This window comes from Delphinapterus leucas, chromosome 17 (assembly GCF_059928025.1).
Source record: "Delphinapterus leucas isolate spDelLeu-1000000601 "Yukka" chromosome 17, BTC_Dleu_Yukka2, whole genome shotgun sequence".
In the NCBI taxonomy this organism is placed as follows: Eukaryota; Metazoa; Chordata; class Mammalia; order Artiodactyla; family Monodontidae; genus Delphinapterus; species Delphinapterus leucas.
Window position 1 is genome coordinate 28,626,841 of NC_143145.1, and position 14,358 is coordinate 28,641,198.

At 41.0% G+C, this 14,358-nt stretch overlaps 1 protein-coding gene across 1 annotated transcript; it reads left to right on the plus strand.

Annotated features, from left to right (window-relative positions):
- Positions 1-5,950: 5,950 nt before the first annotated feature.
- On the plus strand, positions 5,951-12,235 carry KCNV1 (potassium voltage-gated channel modifier subfamily V member 1). The gene is made up of 3 exons (XM_022584563.2): positions 5,951-6,731; positions 7,572-8,101; positions 11,378-12,235. The coding sequence occupies exons 1-3, from the start codon at positions 6,265-6,267 to the stop codon at positions 11,887-11,889; spliced, it is 1,509 nt and encodes a 502-aa protein (XP_022440271.1). The 5' UTR covers positions 5,951-6,264; the 3' UTR covers positions 11,890-12,235.
- The last annotated feature ends 2,123 nt before the right edge of the window (positions 12,236-14,358 follow it).

Sequence of the window (14,358 nt, forward strand, 5' to 3'; positions counted from 1 at the left end):
CCTGTCTTCCAACTACAGGATGGAATTCAAGTTTACTGAGTTCCTTGATAATGAAAGAAAGCACTAAATAGAATAAGTATAAGCCTAAATACAATTTTACTTCTAATATTAATAAATTGCATATACTCGATGAGAAACAGTTTTTAATGGTCTCTATGACTCTACCTCTCTGTCATCGTAAGGGAATTCAATAGAGCTGGGTAAAAAGGCTTTAATTGGGATTTTCAAATTCAATATTAGGTTCACTTAACAGTGTACAGAACATGATGAGCAGAGCACTTGCCTTGCTTTTGCTCCACTGCTTTTAAATCTTGTTTATAAAGTTTAATTTCAGTGTAATTATAGGAGTTAATCCAGTGAACAATAAGTGCCTGATTCTACATATTTTCTTGGTAACTCAGGAAAAATGTGACTATATTTTTGCATATCATAAGGGCATAGTGAGAATCATTTAATGACAAATCCAGTTGACTATCAACTTTATGATGGTTACAAGAAAGATCCAATTTACTAAAATGTGAAATCACAGGCAATGTGCTGGTCATGGTATATGAAGTATGGTCATCGCTCAATTATTTGAAGCGTAGAATAGAAATTTTCTCCTTATAAAATTATTTTTAAAGAGAAGAGCATTTCTAACAGTGATTTCTCATCATCACATTATTTTCATATTAATGCCCTTTGAAGGCTTTGAATCAAACAAATGTGTTCAAGCTTATATTGACTATCAGTATAACACTTGAGAAGTTATTAAAATGCTGTGATCCTGGTTTCTCATCTGTAAATTAAGGATGATAATAATAATCTCCTCATAGGGTTCTGTGAATTATAAATGAAATGAGACTAAACACTTAACATGACACTTATCACACAGTAAGTGCTCAGTAAGGGGGATTAGAAAAATATTCCTGCAACATTTTGATAATAATAAAAGTGACAACAAGAATAATGACACTGCATTAAACACTTACATGGATTATCTCATTTAATTTTAAAACAACAACATAAGGTAAGTACTACTGTCACTCCTACTTTACAGATGAGGAAAATGAGACGTAGAAGTTTCAAGAAACGTGTTGAGGTCACACAGCTAATAAAAGACAGAGCAGAGGTTGAATAAGTAAAGGTAGCAACTATTATTATCATATTACTATCTCATCACCATCATCAACCCATCCCGTGATCTCTGTAGCAGACTAGGCTATAAAAATGAGTTCTTGGGTACTTCCAAAGACAATTGCCTCCCCTTGGAAGGAATCCAGAACAAGCCCACATTAAGCTAAATTCTGCATTAGAGTGGGCTGTTATACAGTTGGGAGGATTTATTCCAAGCACCTAGAAGGCACATGAAAGATGAATAGATAGAATTTGTCAGATTTTCCTTTACCTTTAAACATATTCCAATGCAGTGAAAAGAAAGAAGATAAAGTCATTTTGTCCTTACACAAAGGCATTTTGAACATCATTACAATTAACTCATCTGGTTGTCAGTCCCTAGGTAATGAAACACAGAGTCAAAGATAGGCAGGCACACCTCGCATGAAATATGGTCTGCATTGTTAATGAATGATAAATTAAAGGGGTTTTAGTGTGAGTCTACAGTGATGTGGTTGAAAATGAAATGGCTGAAAATGAAAATGTAGAGTTTACTCAAGTTGAAGTCTATAAATTGCTTTATTCAAAATCTTTCAGTCATTATACGTCCCCTGTCTATTTAATTATTAAAAATAAATGTAAAGTTGCAGTATTGGGGATATAAATTAATAAGAAATGTACATTTTCCTTTAAAAATATTTCAATGACTTATAATCATATATGTAAAATCATTTTAAAACATTCATATAAAAGATGAGAATTAATAATTTCACAGAAACATATTATATTATTTAAATAAATCACAGAATAACGGAATACAATAATAATATAAATACATTTTCATTACTTTTTTAAAAACCTGAATAAAATGTTCTAGGTTTTTAATAATAGAAATTTTGAATGTGCTTCAAATGACTTTTAACTTTTACTTTCATAATTGTCTGCGTTAGAGTCAATTTAAGGTATCGTGATTTTTCTTTTAATCCAATTTAAAAACATGACTGTTAAGAATGCATGCTGTTCATTAATGAATTTGGAAATATTCATAAAAATTGGAAGAATTAAAAATACAAGTTGTACCTGGGGATTCAACATTCCTATCGATATTTTGAAGACCTGATAGATAAAGCCAAACACCAGTAGCGCACTTCATCACAAGACTGTTAATGGAAAATCACCTGAATATAACATCTGATGACTAGGGAAATATCCACAAAGCCATTAGGTTGTCGAGTTTTCCTGTCTCAGTACTGTGCTACCTCCTACATGACAATCACATTCCTCCCATGCTAAGTAGGAATGAGATGGAAAGCAAGACCTCCCCATCCCCAACTACTTATCAGCAATTCTTCTTTCATTTCTTGACATACTTCAGGGTATATCTCAGGTCAAGATCAGGGACCAGGAAGGATTCCCTTTGCATGGATTTATTTCCCCCCTAATTTGTCATATGTTTTTCAGTGGGCTCTCTGACTCAAACCTGGACAATCAATGAGTGAGCAGAGACAACAGATTAAAGGGAACAGGACAGGGAAGAAGGCCAGGATTTTTGCTACCCAAGAGACTATATTTTAAAATAGGTCATTTGTGTTTGTATACTCCCAGTTAACTAGTAACCATCTTTCTAGTTATAATTATTGTTTTGTTTTGTTTTGTGTTTTGGCTGCGTTGGGTCTTCGTTGCTGCACACAGGCTTTCTCTAGGTGAGAGAGTAGTTGCCTCGAGCGGGGGCTACTCTTCGTTGTGGTGCCCGCGTTTCTCATCGCGTTGCTTCTCTTGTTGTGTAGCATGGGCTCTAGGCGTGAGAGCTTCAGTAGTTGTGGCATGTGGGTTCTAGAGCACAGGTTCAGTAGTTGTGGCACAGGGCTTAGTTGCTCCATAGCATGTGGGATCTTCCCGAACCAGGGTTCGAACCCATGTCCCCTGCACTGGTAGGCGGATTCTTAACCACTGCACCACCAGTGAAATCCCTAGTTATAATTACTTTAATTAGTGGAAACTGTTTTAATCAAATTGAATGTCAATTGAAAATTTTAGGTTCTTAGCAGTTGAGATGAAATCTGGAGTCAGAGAGACCCCAGTTTCAGTCCCTTAATATACTCCTTCACATATTCACTATACAACTGGGAACGTTCCTCAGTGCCTGTGCGCCTCTGAGTTGAGATCTGTGGCTAAGGATAACAATACTTACTTCATGGGATCAGTGTGAGAATGCAGGTGCTTAGCTTGAGCCTTACACTTCAAGAGTGGTTATTGTTACAATCACTTCTACAGGACACCGCTAATTACAACTGACTCCAGGGTCCTGGTGGCAGCGTAAGAGACCTGCAAGCCTCAGTCACCATTTGCTAACCTCTGGTCACCTGTCCAAGATCTCCCTTCTCACCCAAATCTGTCATTCTCCTCTGAAAGTTTTCCTCCTTCCTCACAATAATCTGTAAAGCTAGGGGAGACTTTACTGCTAATCATTTGATTCAAGTTATTCACACTAAGGGATGAATAAGGCTTAAAAGAACTTTTGGGTTTTTTCAACGCCCAATATATAAGTGAAATATTGGAGAAATTTTTCTCTCTATGTAAGGGAAAATCTTCACTACCTTAAAAAAAATTAATTTCACAGTACTCATACATAACGATGAACTACTTACTAGGATGATTTTTAACTCCATATTTTCTGTATGGAAGAGTTCTTTAGAGAGGCAAAAGTTAACCAGAAGGATAGCCGTCCAAAGAGCCACAACTGATAAATACTATATACTGTTTTATAAATTTCACTGAAGTTGTTCTTTTATTCTCACAGGAAAATGTTAGTTCCATAAGGACAGGGATCTTGTCTGGTTTTTTTTCATGGAGCCATCTGAAGCACCTAAAACAGTGCCTGGTACATAGTGGATGCTCAACAAGCATTTGTTGAAAGATTAGAGAAAATACATCATTAAACTCCTGCCCTTCTTTAGAAAGCTGCAAAAGTAAGTAAATAAATACAACCACACTTTGGTTTACTTAAAGATCACACAAAAATGATACGTCCCAACCACTGTGTTTATGGGGTCAGCCTCTGACAATTAGTCCTGGGTTTTAATTTGGAATGTGTGACCCTAAGTAAATCACATAATTTCTCTCTGCCTCAGTTTTCCCTTCTGTAAATCAAGTATACTTCTACCTCATAGTATTGTTATTATGATTAAATAAGGTACTGAGTGAGTAAGGGGCTTACAAAAATTTCCTGGCATAAAGTAAGCACCCAGTAAAGGTTAGGTGTTTTTTATTAAAACTTGAAATTTTACTAAGGAAGGCGTTGAGGCCCTTGAAGTAAATGCCAGCTAGAGGTCCCACAGCCAGTTGACAAAGCCAGAACTAAACAACTATGTTTCAGGTCAATCTGCCTGCTTTACCTCTTTATAATCTACTTTCTAAAACTACTTACAAGGAAAAAAAGGAGCTAAGTGTGGTTCACTCATTCTTGCAAAGACTTCTGAAAAATGCAGGATTCCCAGACGCTTTCTGGAAATAATGAGGACAACCCTGAACCGTGCCACACAAAGCAGTTAACATAACTGCCCTAACCCTGAGTTTCGCAGATTTATACAACTGGAAAATTTTGTTCTTGAGCATTTGTGAGCGCACAGATTCCGGGAAACGAGAATCTAATATAGTAATCCTTGAAGCGCCTTCAGGATGAATGTAAGATTCAGTCACTGAGCGCCTCACTTCCTCCTCCGGTCTCACCTCCCTCCGCTCCCCGCTCTCCCCACAGCTGGCGCTGGGAACCGCCGAGGGCTGGGAGCGTGCGCGGGCGGGGGCGGCCACCCTCCGCCGCAGCCTAGGGGCCGGAGCCGGGAGGCTCGTGGCGAAGAGGCGAGGCTAGACAACCAGCGCGGGCGAGGAGCTCAGCCGCGAGCACAGCCCTCTTCCCGGACCTGTGAAGTCAGACTCACGTGTAAATCGCGAGGATCAGATAGAGGCTACGCAGCCAGCTGCGCCCACTGAGCGCACCCCAGATGTGCCCGGAGCAGCAGGTGAGTCACCCTGCCCTCCTCCTCGCTCCCGCCCCGTGTCCAACAGGTTGGCCGGGGCGCGACACCCAGGGGCCCCGTGGATGCACTTCTAGCCTCACCTGGGCACGGCGCTCGGCTTCTCCCTTTACCGAGTCGTCGTTACTATTTAAACTCCTGCCCCAGCCCACGCCTGTTCTAGTCCTTGTCTTTTTGCCTTCCCTTCTCCTAAAATGACAGCTCCGCTGTGTGTCGAAGAATGCCCCCAGAACACCTGCTCTCCGGGAAACTTGTAGCGACAGAAAAGCCTAAACCGAAGGGCGCAAAGTGCCTCAACACGTGACGGGAGCTGGCAATGGTGACCCCTAGTTCTCAGTGACTCACTGGGACTTAATCGAAAGTCATCATTAATTGTCCTCGTTTCTCAACCAGGAGGTCAAAAATTAGGGGAGGAGGGAGAATAAAACGAAGCGTGAGTGACAGACTAGAATGAGAGTGGATGCGAGCAAATGACTCGGACCCTGCACCCAGGTCACCCTCCCCCACATGCGCGCATCCCCAGCGACCACTCCCTGGGAGGCCTGTGAAACTGCGCAGCAAAAGCAGAGAGAGGAATATATATCCTGAAGTTGGAAAAGACTCAGACCCGGTTACCACTTCCTTTGCCTTCTGAACTTTTCGTTTTGGTCTCCTGCAGGCGGGAGTGAGTCTTGCCCTTCCCCTTGCTTGCATTCCTCCAAGATTCGTCGTGCCCTCCTCCACTGTAGACCTCCCTCCCCCTTCCCCTCCCCTCCCGCTCCAACCCCCAAGCAGGGAGGCCTTCAACCCATACACCTCCCGGGCTGGAGATATCAGTTACAAAGCAGGGGAGGGGGTACTGAGTCCGGGAAGGACCACGGCGACCGGCAGTGTGCCCTGCGGATGTCCTCGGCTTGGTCCACACCTGAGCAGTTCCCTGGGCGCGACCCCTCCGCTCCTCCCAGACCCGGCGCTCAGACACTTGTGCGCTGCTACGGCGCACTCGCAGCTCCCTAGCGGCGAGAGGGAGAACGAGCACAGGCGGGTGGAGGGAGTAAGGGTTCGGGGGTGGGAGGAACCCACCTCGGGAGCCCGGGAAATCCCGGACGTGCCACCGCCCCCAACTTTGTGGCGCCCTCCGGCAGCGGCGGCAAGGATGGAGCTGCCTCCCCGCAGCCGGGCGTCGCCAGACTCGCCGCTGGACAGCGCCTCCCTGACCTCGCTGGACTCCAGCGTCTTCTGCAGCGAGGGCGAAGGGGAGCCCCTGGCGCTCGGGGACAGCTTCACGGTCAACGTGGGCGGCAGCCGCTTTGTGCTCTCGCAGCAGGCTCTGTCCTGCTTCCCACACACGCGCCTTGGCAAGCTGGCCGTGGTGGTGGCCTCGTGCCGGCGCCCCGGGGCCCTGACCGCCGTGCCCAGCCCCCTGGAGCTCTGTGACGACGCCAACCCCGTGGACAACGAGTACTTCTTCGACCGGAGCTCGCAAGCATTCCGCTACGTCCTGCACTACTATCGCACCGGCCGCCTGCACGTCATGGAGCAGCTGTGCGCGCTCTCCTTCCTCCAGGAGATCCAATACTGGGGCATCGACGAGCTCAGCATTGACTCCTGCTGCAGGGACAGGTACCCTCGAGGCGCTTGGTGGCTGGGCGGGGCAGCGGGCGCGGTGGAGAGAGGGCGGCAGAGGGAAAGATTTGAGGCTTTACACAAGCCTCGCTCAAGCCAGGTTTACGAATACCTGTGCCCACTTCGGAGCTAGAAGGTGGGGTGGCAGTGGAGGCCGGAAAGTGTCAAAGCCAACTTCTGATTGGAAGTTTCTGAACCTTCTCCTTTTTCCAGTATGCTAATTCATTTATAAGTCAAGAGAGGTCAGGCCTGCAATAAATATTTGGTGGTTAAATAAATGAGTCTGAAATCTTATGCTCCAAAAAATGCATGTATAGGGATGTAGGTTTCAGTGGAGAGCCTTATTGTTTATCAAACCTAGGACACTAACTTTTAAAACTTGGACAAGAACTGCTTTAAATACAGAAGGCAGAAAGTTGGTTCTTTGACTGTGGATGACTGTGGGACTTTGGTGATCTATTATTTTGCTATTACTTTGCTATTACTACCATTTCTTCATGAATACCTTTCCATTAGCCACCTTAAAAAAAATTACATATCGCAAACTTCTGTTCCTGTTACAAGAAAAAATGGGTGATAAAATGCTTTAATCTAAAGTAGCTTTGCGATGTATAAATTCTTTTGTATAAACTTCTGCCATGAAAGTGCCATTTTAAAAACAATAATCCTAAATGAGAACATTTGAGTACTGTGGGAAGAAAGCCTGGGTAAAATATGAATGAACATTTTCTGCATTTTCCTGAAATAAAAAGCATGACTTCACTGCCAAGTTTAATTCTCTTTACTTCTGTATTTTAAAAAAAGTTAGACTAATCACCAAGTTGTCTTCTCTAAAAGATACTTCAGAAGAAAGGAGCTGAGTGAAACTTTAGACTTTAAGAAGGACACAGAAGACCAGGAAAGTCAACATGAGAGCGAACAGGACTTCTCACAAGGACCTTGCCCCACCGTCCGCCAGAAGCTCTGGAACATCCTAGAGAAACCGGGGTCTTCCACAGCTGCCCGAATCTTTGGGGTCATATCCATCATCTTCGTGGCGGTGTCCATCGTCAACATGGCTCTGATGTCAGCCGAGTTAAGTTGGCTGGACCTGCAGCTGCTGGAAATCCTGGAGTATGTGTGCATTAGCTGGTTCACCGGGGAGTTTGTCCTGCGCTTCCTGTGCGTGCGGGACAGGTGCCGCTTCCTGAGAAAGGTGCCAAACATCATAGACCTCCTAGCCATCTTGCCCTTCTACATCACTCTTCTGGTAGAGAGCCTGAGTGGGAGCCAGACTACACAGGAGCTGGAAAACGTGGGGCGCATCGTCCAGGTTTTGAGGCTGCTTAGGGCTCTGCGCATGCTCAAACTGGGCAGGCATTCCACAGGTATTCAGTTTTCATTGATGCCTTTTAATTTGCCATTGTTTTTAAGCATTAGTGCTTTGACCATGGTCCAAGGGAAACGACTCTTGACTCTAAATTGATACTCAAAACTACCAACTCCTATATTTCACCCAATTACGATCTCCAGAAAGGTACTGAAAAGCAAAACCTTGAGGTTGTTATCACAGATATAGAGGACAAGCTGCCTCTCACACAATTCCTCTCCTTAAGACATTTGAGAAACAATTTAACCATACGTTAACTTTATTTTAACCCAGGTGCCCAGAAGATGTACAAAAATTAAAGATACTGTGTTTCTGGAAGGTTCTACATAAAATATGCATAAACAGCACATAAAAAGATATGCACAGATTATATGTGATATATAGGAACGTAAGCCAGTTTCTTTTCTGTGTCCAAGGAAGTATCACACATGTTCCTTGGGAGAAGAGAAAGTCCTCCAGGGCCTTCTCTGGCTATGCAGAAAGAGAGATGACTGGGCACTGGTGGCCCTCCCATGATTTTTGAAGAAACAATGGAAATTTTGCTTTGGAAGAAAGCAAAATACACTAATTAAATGCTTTGTCTAGTATCTGAGAATTTTCTTGTCCCTAATTGGGGAGGCACAAGAGAGACGGTAACGGGAATTCCTTAGCTGTTTGTATGTATCATAAAGCCTTGAAGATCTAAAGAACACTCTCCCTAGAAAAATCTCTACACAACACACACACACACACACACAATTATATGTGAAAATTTTAGACAATGTCAGAGGAAATCACACAAATCCATTAAAGATGATGCTTGCATCCCCAAGGGCAATGATTTTCAGTGGCCGGCCCAGCCGGCTGTTAGATGTTCTGGAGCACATATATGTTACCTTATGTTAGACTTTAATGAAAACAAGAATCCCTTGAAAACCTTGTTAAAATGCAAATTCTGAGCCCCAATCTCCGAGAGTCAGATTTTAGTTTGGGGGGTTGGATCCAGAAGCATACATTTTAACAAGCTAGTTTTGATGTAGGTGGTCTTGAACCACACTTTAAGAGACACTGGAGTAGGATGCCATATTCATATGATACATATAAATATAAATAATTTGACTAGAGAGTCCTATTCCCACCTATTTCCCTAGATATATGCCTGACTGGTCACCTAAAAGGAGTTGATGGTAGTTGTCTCTCCCTATAACCTCAGATATGTTTTTTCCCACACATCTCTGAGGAAACTACGATTTCTCCTAATATAGTTTTAGTAGTGTATTTTCCTAGCTAGTCTCATATACCAGGGATTTGATAACAGGGTTTCCAACAACTTTTAGAAGTACCACTCTTTGTTTTCTGACACACATAATGGGATGCTTTCTTCTAGTATTTATAAACTCTTCACAGGATTCAATTTAAAAACACCCAGTAAAGAATACATTTTTTCCCAAAAGAAAGGAAAAAGAAAATAATGTCAATGTTTCCACAATGTCACCTCTTCAAAGGTTTTGTCAGTTCTAAGGCAAGTAGAAGGATTAATAAAGCCTTAATTTATTGAAAAGATATGAACAGTTGCATAAGTATTTGACAATTTTATCTAAAGCATTACATTTAGCAAAATATAGACATAGATCACATATTCCCCTATGTATTAACTATAAATAAAAATTGAGAAGTATTATAGAACAATGGTTAGGAGGACAATGGGTGGACCAGACAGCCTAATTTTAAGTCTTTGGTATGTAACTTTGTACTAGATATGCTACCTTTCTGTGTCTCAATCTGCTCACCTGTAGAATGGCATAAGTATAACATCTATCTCATATTATTTTTTAGGATTATCTGAGTTAATTGATGTAACATGCAGAAATTCAGGCCACTTTGTTTCTTTACAAAATGAAATGTTTAGAATGTTGAAATGAAAACAACCTTCCCAAACACTATGCATTTCTTCATATGTTGTCAATATATTTCAGAAATGCAATTTAATACAGACATATCAAGGCCAGTTTCCTGAAAGGTATTCTAAAGATATTCTTTAAATGTCTTTTGAAGTTAAACCTCAAAGTTATATTCATTGGTCTTTTAAAATAGCTGGCTAATAATTCAAGAACATCTGAAAATTTCAAGAACAAAATTCAAAATAATGAGAGCACAAATAGTATTTCAATGTATTTAAAATAGTCTCCAGTGAGTGAATAAAAATTTAAAAGTGATTCCAAGAGGCACTGCTCTGGACTTCTGAGACCACATCATTGTGACATCATGTTAATATGCCTTCGAAATGTGGATAAACTTTAGTCAGTATCTCTCTAGAGTTGGAAAGATACCTTATTCAAATCACGATCCTGTAATGGGCTCCTCTTACTATCCTGAGGGTTTAGTCTCGTCAGAGGTGGGATTGGACTCCCCTGGGTCTGTCTTGCAGAATCCTCAGAATTAGCAATGGGAAATTCACCTATGCCTCATAGTGAGTGAATTCCTTAGTGGCTCCAGTCCCCTGTACCTTTTCACAATGGAGGAATAGTCTGTATTCAGGTCTATCTCCCGACAGGAAAGGAGAAATTCTATGTATTCAAGGGAGATAGTTTCCTATAGCTTTGGTATTAAGGACAAAAATTTCAATGGGTGCCATGGGAGTGCAGGAACCCCTCCTGCTACACCTCTGAGAATGTCCTCGCATGTACATTTGATGTTCTTATGTCAATTTTGTCACTGATTCCTAACTTGTTTCTGCTGCTTCACTTCATTCTCATCTTTTACTTCCTCTGACTTTCAGATAATGATGCCCCTAATTGTATTAAACTTTATCAGGAAGGTGAGAAAAACAGACACATAAAATATAAGGAGACAACATAAAACTTCATTAGAAAAGTGTGCTAAGGTGAGGCACTGAAATGCAGACCTGACCAAGAGACCCATCCACGTGCAATGCTGCAAAGTTTCCCATTGTATAACGTACAAACTCCTATCAAACGTCCCCTGCCTGCCCTCCAACTCATCTCTCACCTTTCTTTTGTATAAATTGTAGGTTTTTAATAAATGATAAGTGAGTGAATGAATCTATTTATATTTTTCTATCCTTCTCAATCTGGCCCCATCAACTAGACTAAGAACTTCCTGAAGATTATAATTTATCATCTATATATCCCCAGAACATTGCCCAATGCTGGAGCCATACTAAATGTGAAACGCATGTGTGTGGGTGGGTAGCAGGGAAGGAGAAGGGAAGGGAGGGAAGGACGAAGGAAGAGAGGAGGGGTGCCCATGACTGACACCAATTGTTCTATTACAGGCTTACGCTCACTTGGAATGACAATCACCCAGTGTTACGAAGAAGTTGGCCTGCTGCTCCTATTTCTGTCTGTAGGAATCTCTATATTTTCAACTGTGGAATATTTTGCTGAGCAGAGCATTCCCGACACAACCTTCACAAGTGTCCCTTGTGCATGGTGGTGGGCCACAACGTCCATGACTACCGTGGGATATGGGGACATCAGACCAGACACCACCACGGGCAAAATCGTGGCCTTCATGTGTATCTTATCGGGAATCCTTGTCTTGGCCTTGCCCATTGCTATTATTAACGACCGCTTCTCTGCTTGCTACTTCACCTTAAAGCTCAAGGAAGCAGCTGTTAGACAGCGTGAGGCTCTGAAGAAACTTACCAAGAATATAGCCACTGACTCATATATCAGTGTTAACTTGAGAGATGTCTATGCCCGGAGTATCATGGAGATGCTTCGATTAAAAGGCAGAGAAAGAGCAAGTACTAGGAGCAGTGGAGGAGATGATTTCTGGTTTTGAATTCACTTTCAGTTTATTTACAAAAGCCTGTGTAATACTAACTTGATGGATAAAGCCTTGATATGGATGTCTGTACACTGCTGATGAGTCTCTGTTGAGTGCTACCTGTGTTCATTTGGTTCGTACGTTGCTTGATCTACTAGAATAGTTCACATCCCCCAAAACAGCAACACTTCGTTTTTTCACATTTGAGTCTCAAAAGTATCCATTTAACGCAACCAGGCCAATATACACATGTCTGAATTGTCAAATACCAAATAATATTGCAGTGCATACAACAAAGTTAAATGTTTTACGCATCACTAATTTTTAGAATCTTTTGCACCACTAATTTTAAAAGATGGGAGTTAAACTGCATAGCCCAGAGAAAAGATAAGTGAACATTTAAGAACACACTGGACAACTTTGCCATTTAAAGATACTCTCCAAGTCAATAAATCCCTCCTTTCTCTATCAGTTAAAACTGTTGAATATAACAATTCTCTTTTCAAGAGAAAAGCCTGATTTGATGGTCATAGACTGAGTCCCTATCTTTCCTCTGGTGCAGATGACTGATCACAAATGGACTGAGCTCTGTATTCCATCATTACGGTTGGAGGTAGAAACCCAAAACTGCTTAGACTGCGGTAGAAGATTGCTACCCAAAGGCTTCGAGAGTTGTGCATCTTCATCCTCCCCACTGAGTGCATATGTGCAGTATAAAGGCGGTATCTCTTAGTATTCCATGGAAACTAGATGGTCTTTAAAAAAATCTCTTTATTGATGTAGTGTTCAAGTTATGTCCTTAAAATCATGACTTTGTAAGTAAAGGTAAAGTAGTGAACATCCTAAATGTATATACACTGAAATTATTAAATAGTCTTATTTCATAATATGAGAATGATATGTTGAATGATACCACTGGGTGAACTTGACGATCTTTTATTTGTTAACAAAAAATATTATGGATAGCTTTCTGACTGTTGGGGTAAATAGCAAATGTTCAAACTTTACACGCATTTTGACAGTCATTCATGATAATAATAAAATTTCTAGTCAGTTTGTTATATAATTAAAGCCAATAGCTCTACCTAAGCCTAAGAATTAGTTTATGATTTCCAATATTCCAGTAAATGAGGTTTTTAAAACTAAGAATAATCACTTTCATACCTGCCTTCTTAATGGGTGTAACAGTGTCCCCAATGGGATAAAAATTGTTTCTTGGTGGGGGGACAAAAATATCTTACTCTTTTTATTCATAAAATAAATATACATGCAATACATAAACAGATATAGAGTATATCTATGGTATTAAATTTTCATGGGATGGGAAAGTAGAAAAAAAGAGCCCCTTTCCAGAGTTGCGCTATGATAAGAAATAAACATTGAGAAAGACAAATTTAATATATGTCTGTACCATATTTTATTAAATCTATTTAAGATACCCTATTATATTATGAACTACAAAGAAGGAAAGGAGGAAGAGAGGAAAGACAAAATAAAAAGAAAGAAAAGGAAAGAAAGAACAAAAGAAAGTCCAATCAATTGTAAGATGCCATTGATTGTAAAATGTGTCCAGATTTTGGACATGTAAAAATTTAAAACATGCATCTTAAAATCAATGAAATATCATATATGCTACCTCTAGTTTTCTGGTATGCATGCTTAACTTCTAAAAACATCTTCATTGATAACATGAGTTTTAGATTGTATGCTAAAATCCTTTAATCCTCTTGGCTTGTTTCTACTTCTCCCAAATATTATGAAAGAGTTAAGAGATATGTGTAGTAGTAAATATTTTCCCTCTTACACAGTTCCCAGGTGCTAGAGTATGGCACAGGGCCACTTGTCCTAATATAAATATGCCATCCACAATCTGAAGGGGAAATAGAGATTAGACACAGAAGGCAAACTTATCCTGACTTATCTAGAACTCCCCCCAGTAAGAGAGTTACTCTGATCCAGGACTGTGCTCTGTATTCATCATGTTTTATGTCACTGTATCCTCAAAATATTCCTATTATATAATTACTATCGCTATACTCTTCTAGTTATATAGTTCATATATTTATCCATGCAACAAATAATTATTCAGGACACATTTGTATGCTGGGCACTACAGATTCTTTCTTAAATCAGACCAAGCCCTATTCTCTTGTATTTAACATTCTATTCAAGGCTGTGAGGGGGAACACAGACAACAAAGCTGAGGCACAAAAAGATGAAGTAACTTGGCCCAAATTCACACAGCCCATGCATGAGTGACAGAACCAAAGAATGTGTCCCAATCGGCTGGACTCTGAAAATGATACTCCTAAAAGGCATATGACAGATTTCATTATTCCCACACAACCTGTGCTTAGGGATTCCCTTCCCAGGCAGGCAAGCCAATTTCTCATGGGTGGAGAGGTTCAATATGCCTTAAGAAAAGTATCAGCTTATTCTCAAGGTGGAATGGAGCTTTTAAGGAACAGTTGTCACATCGTGTGG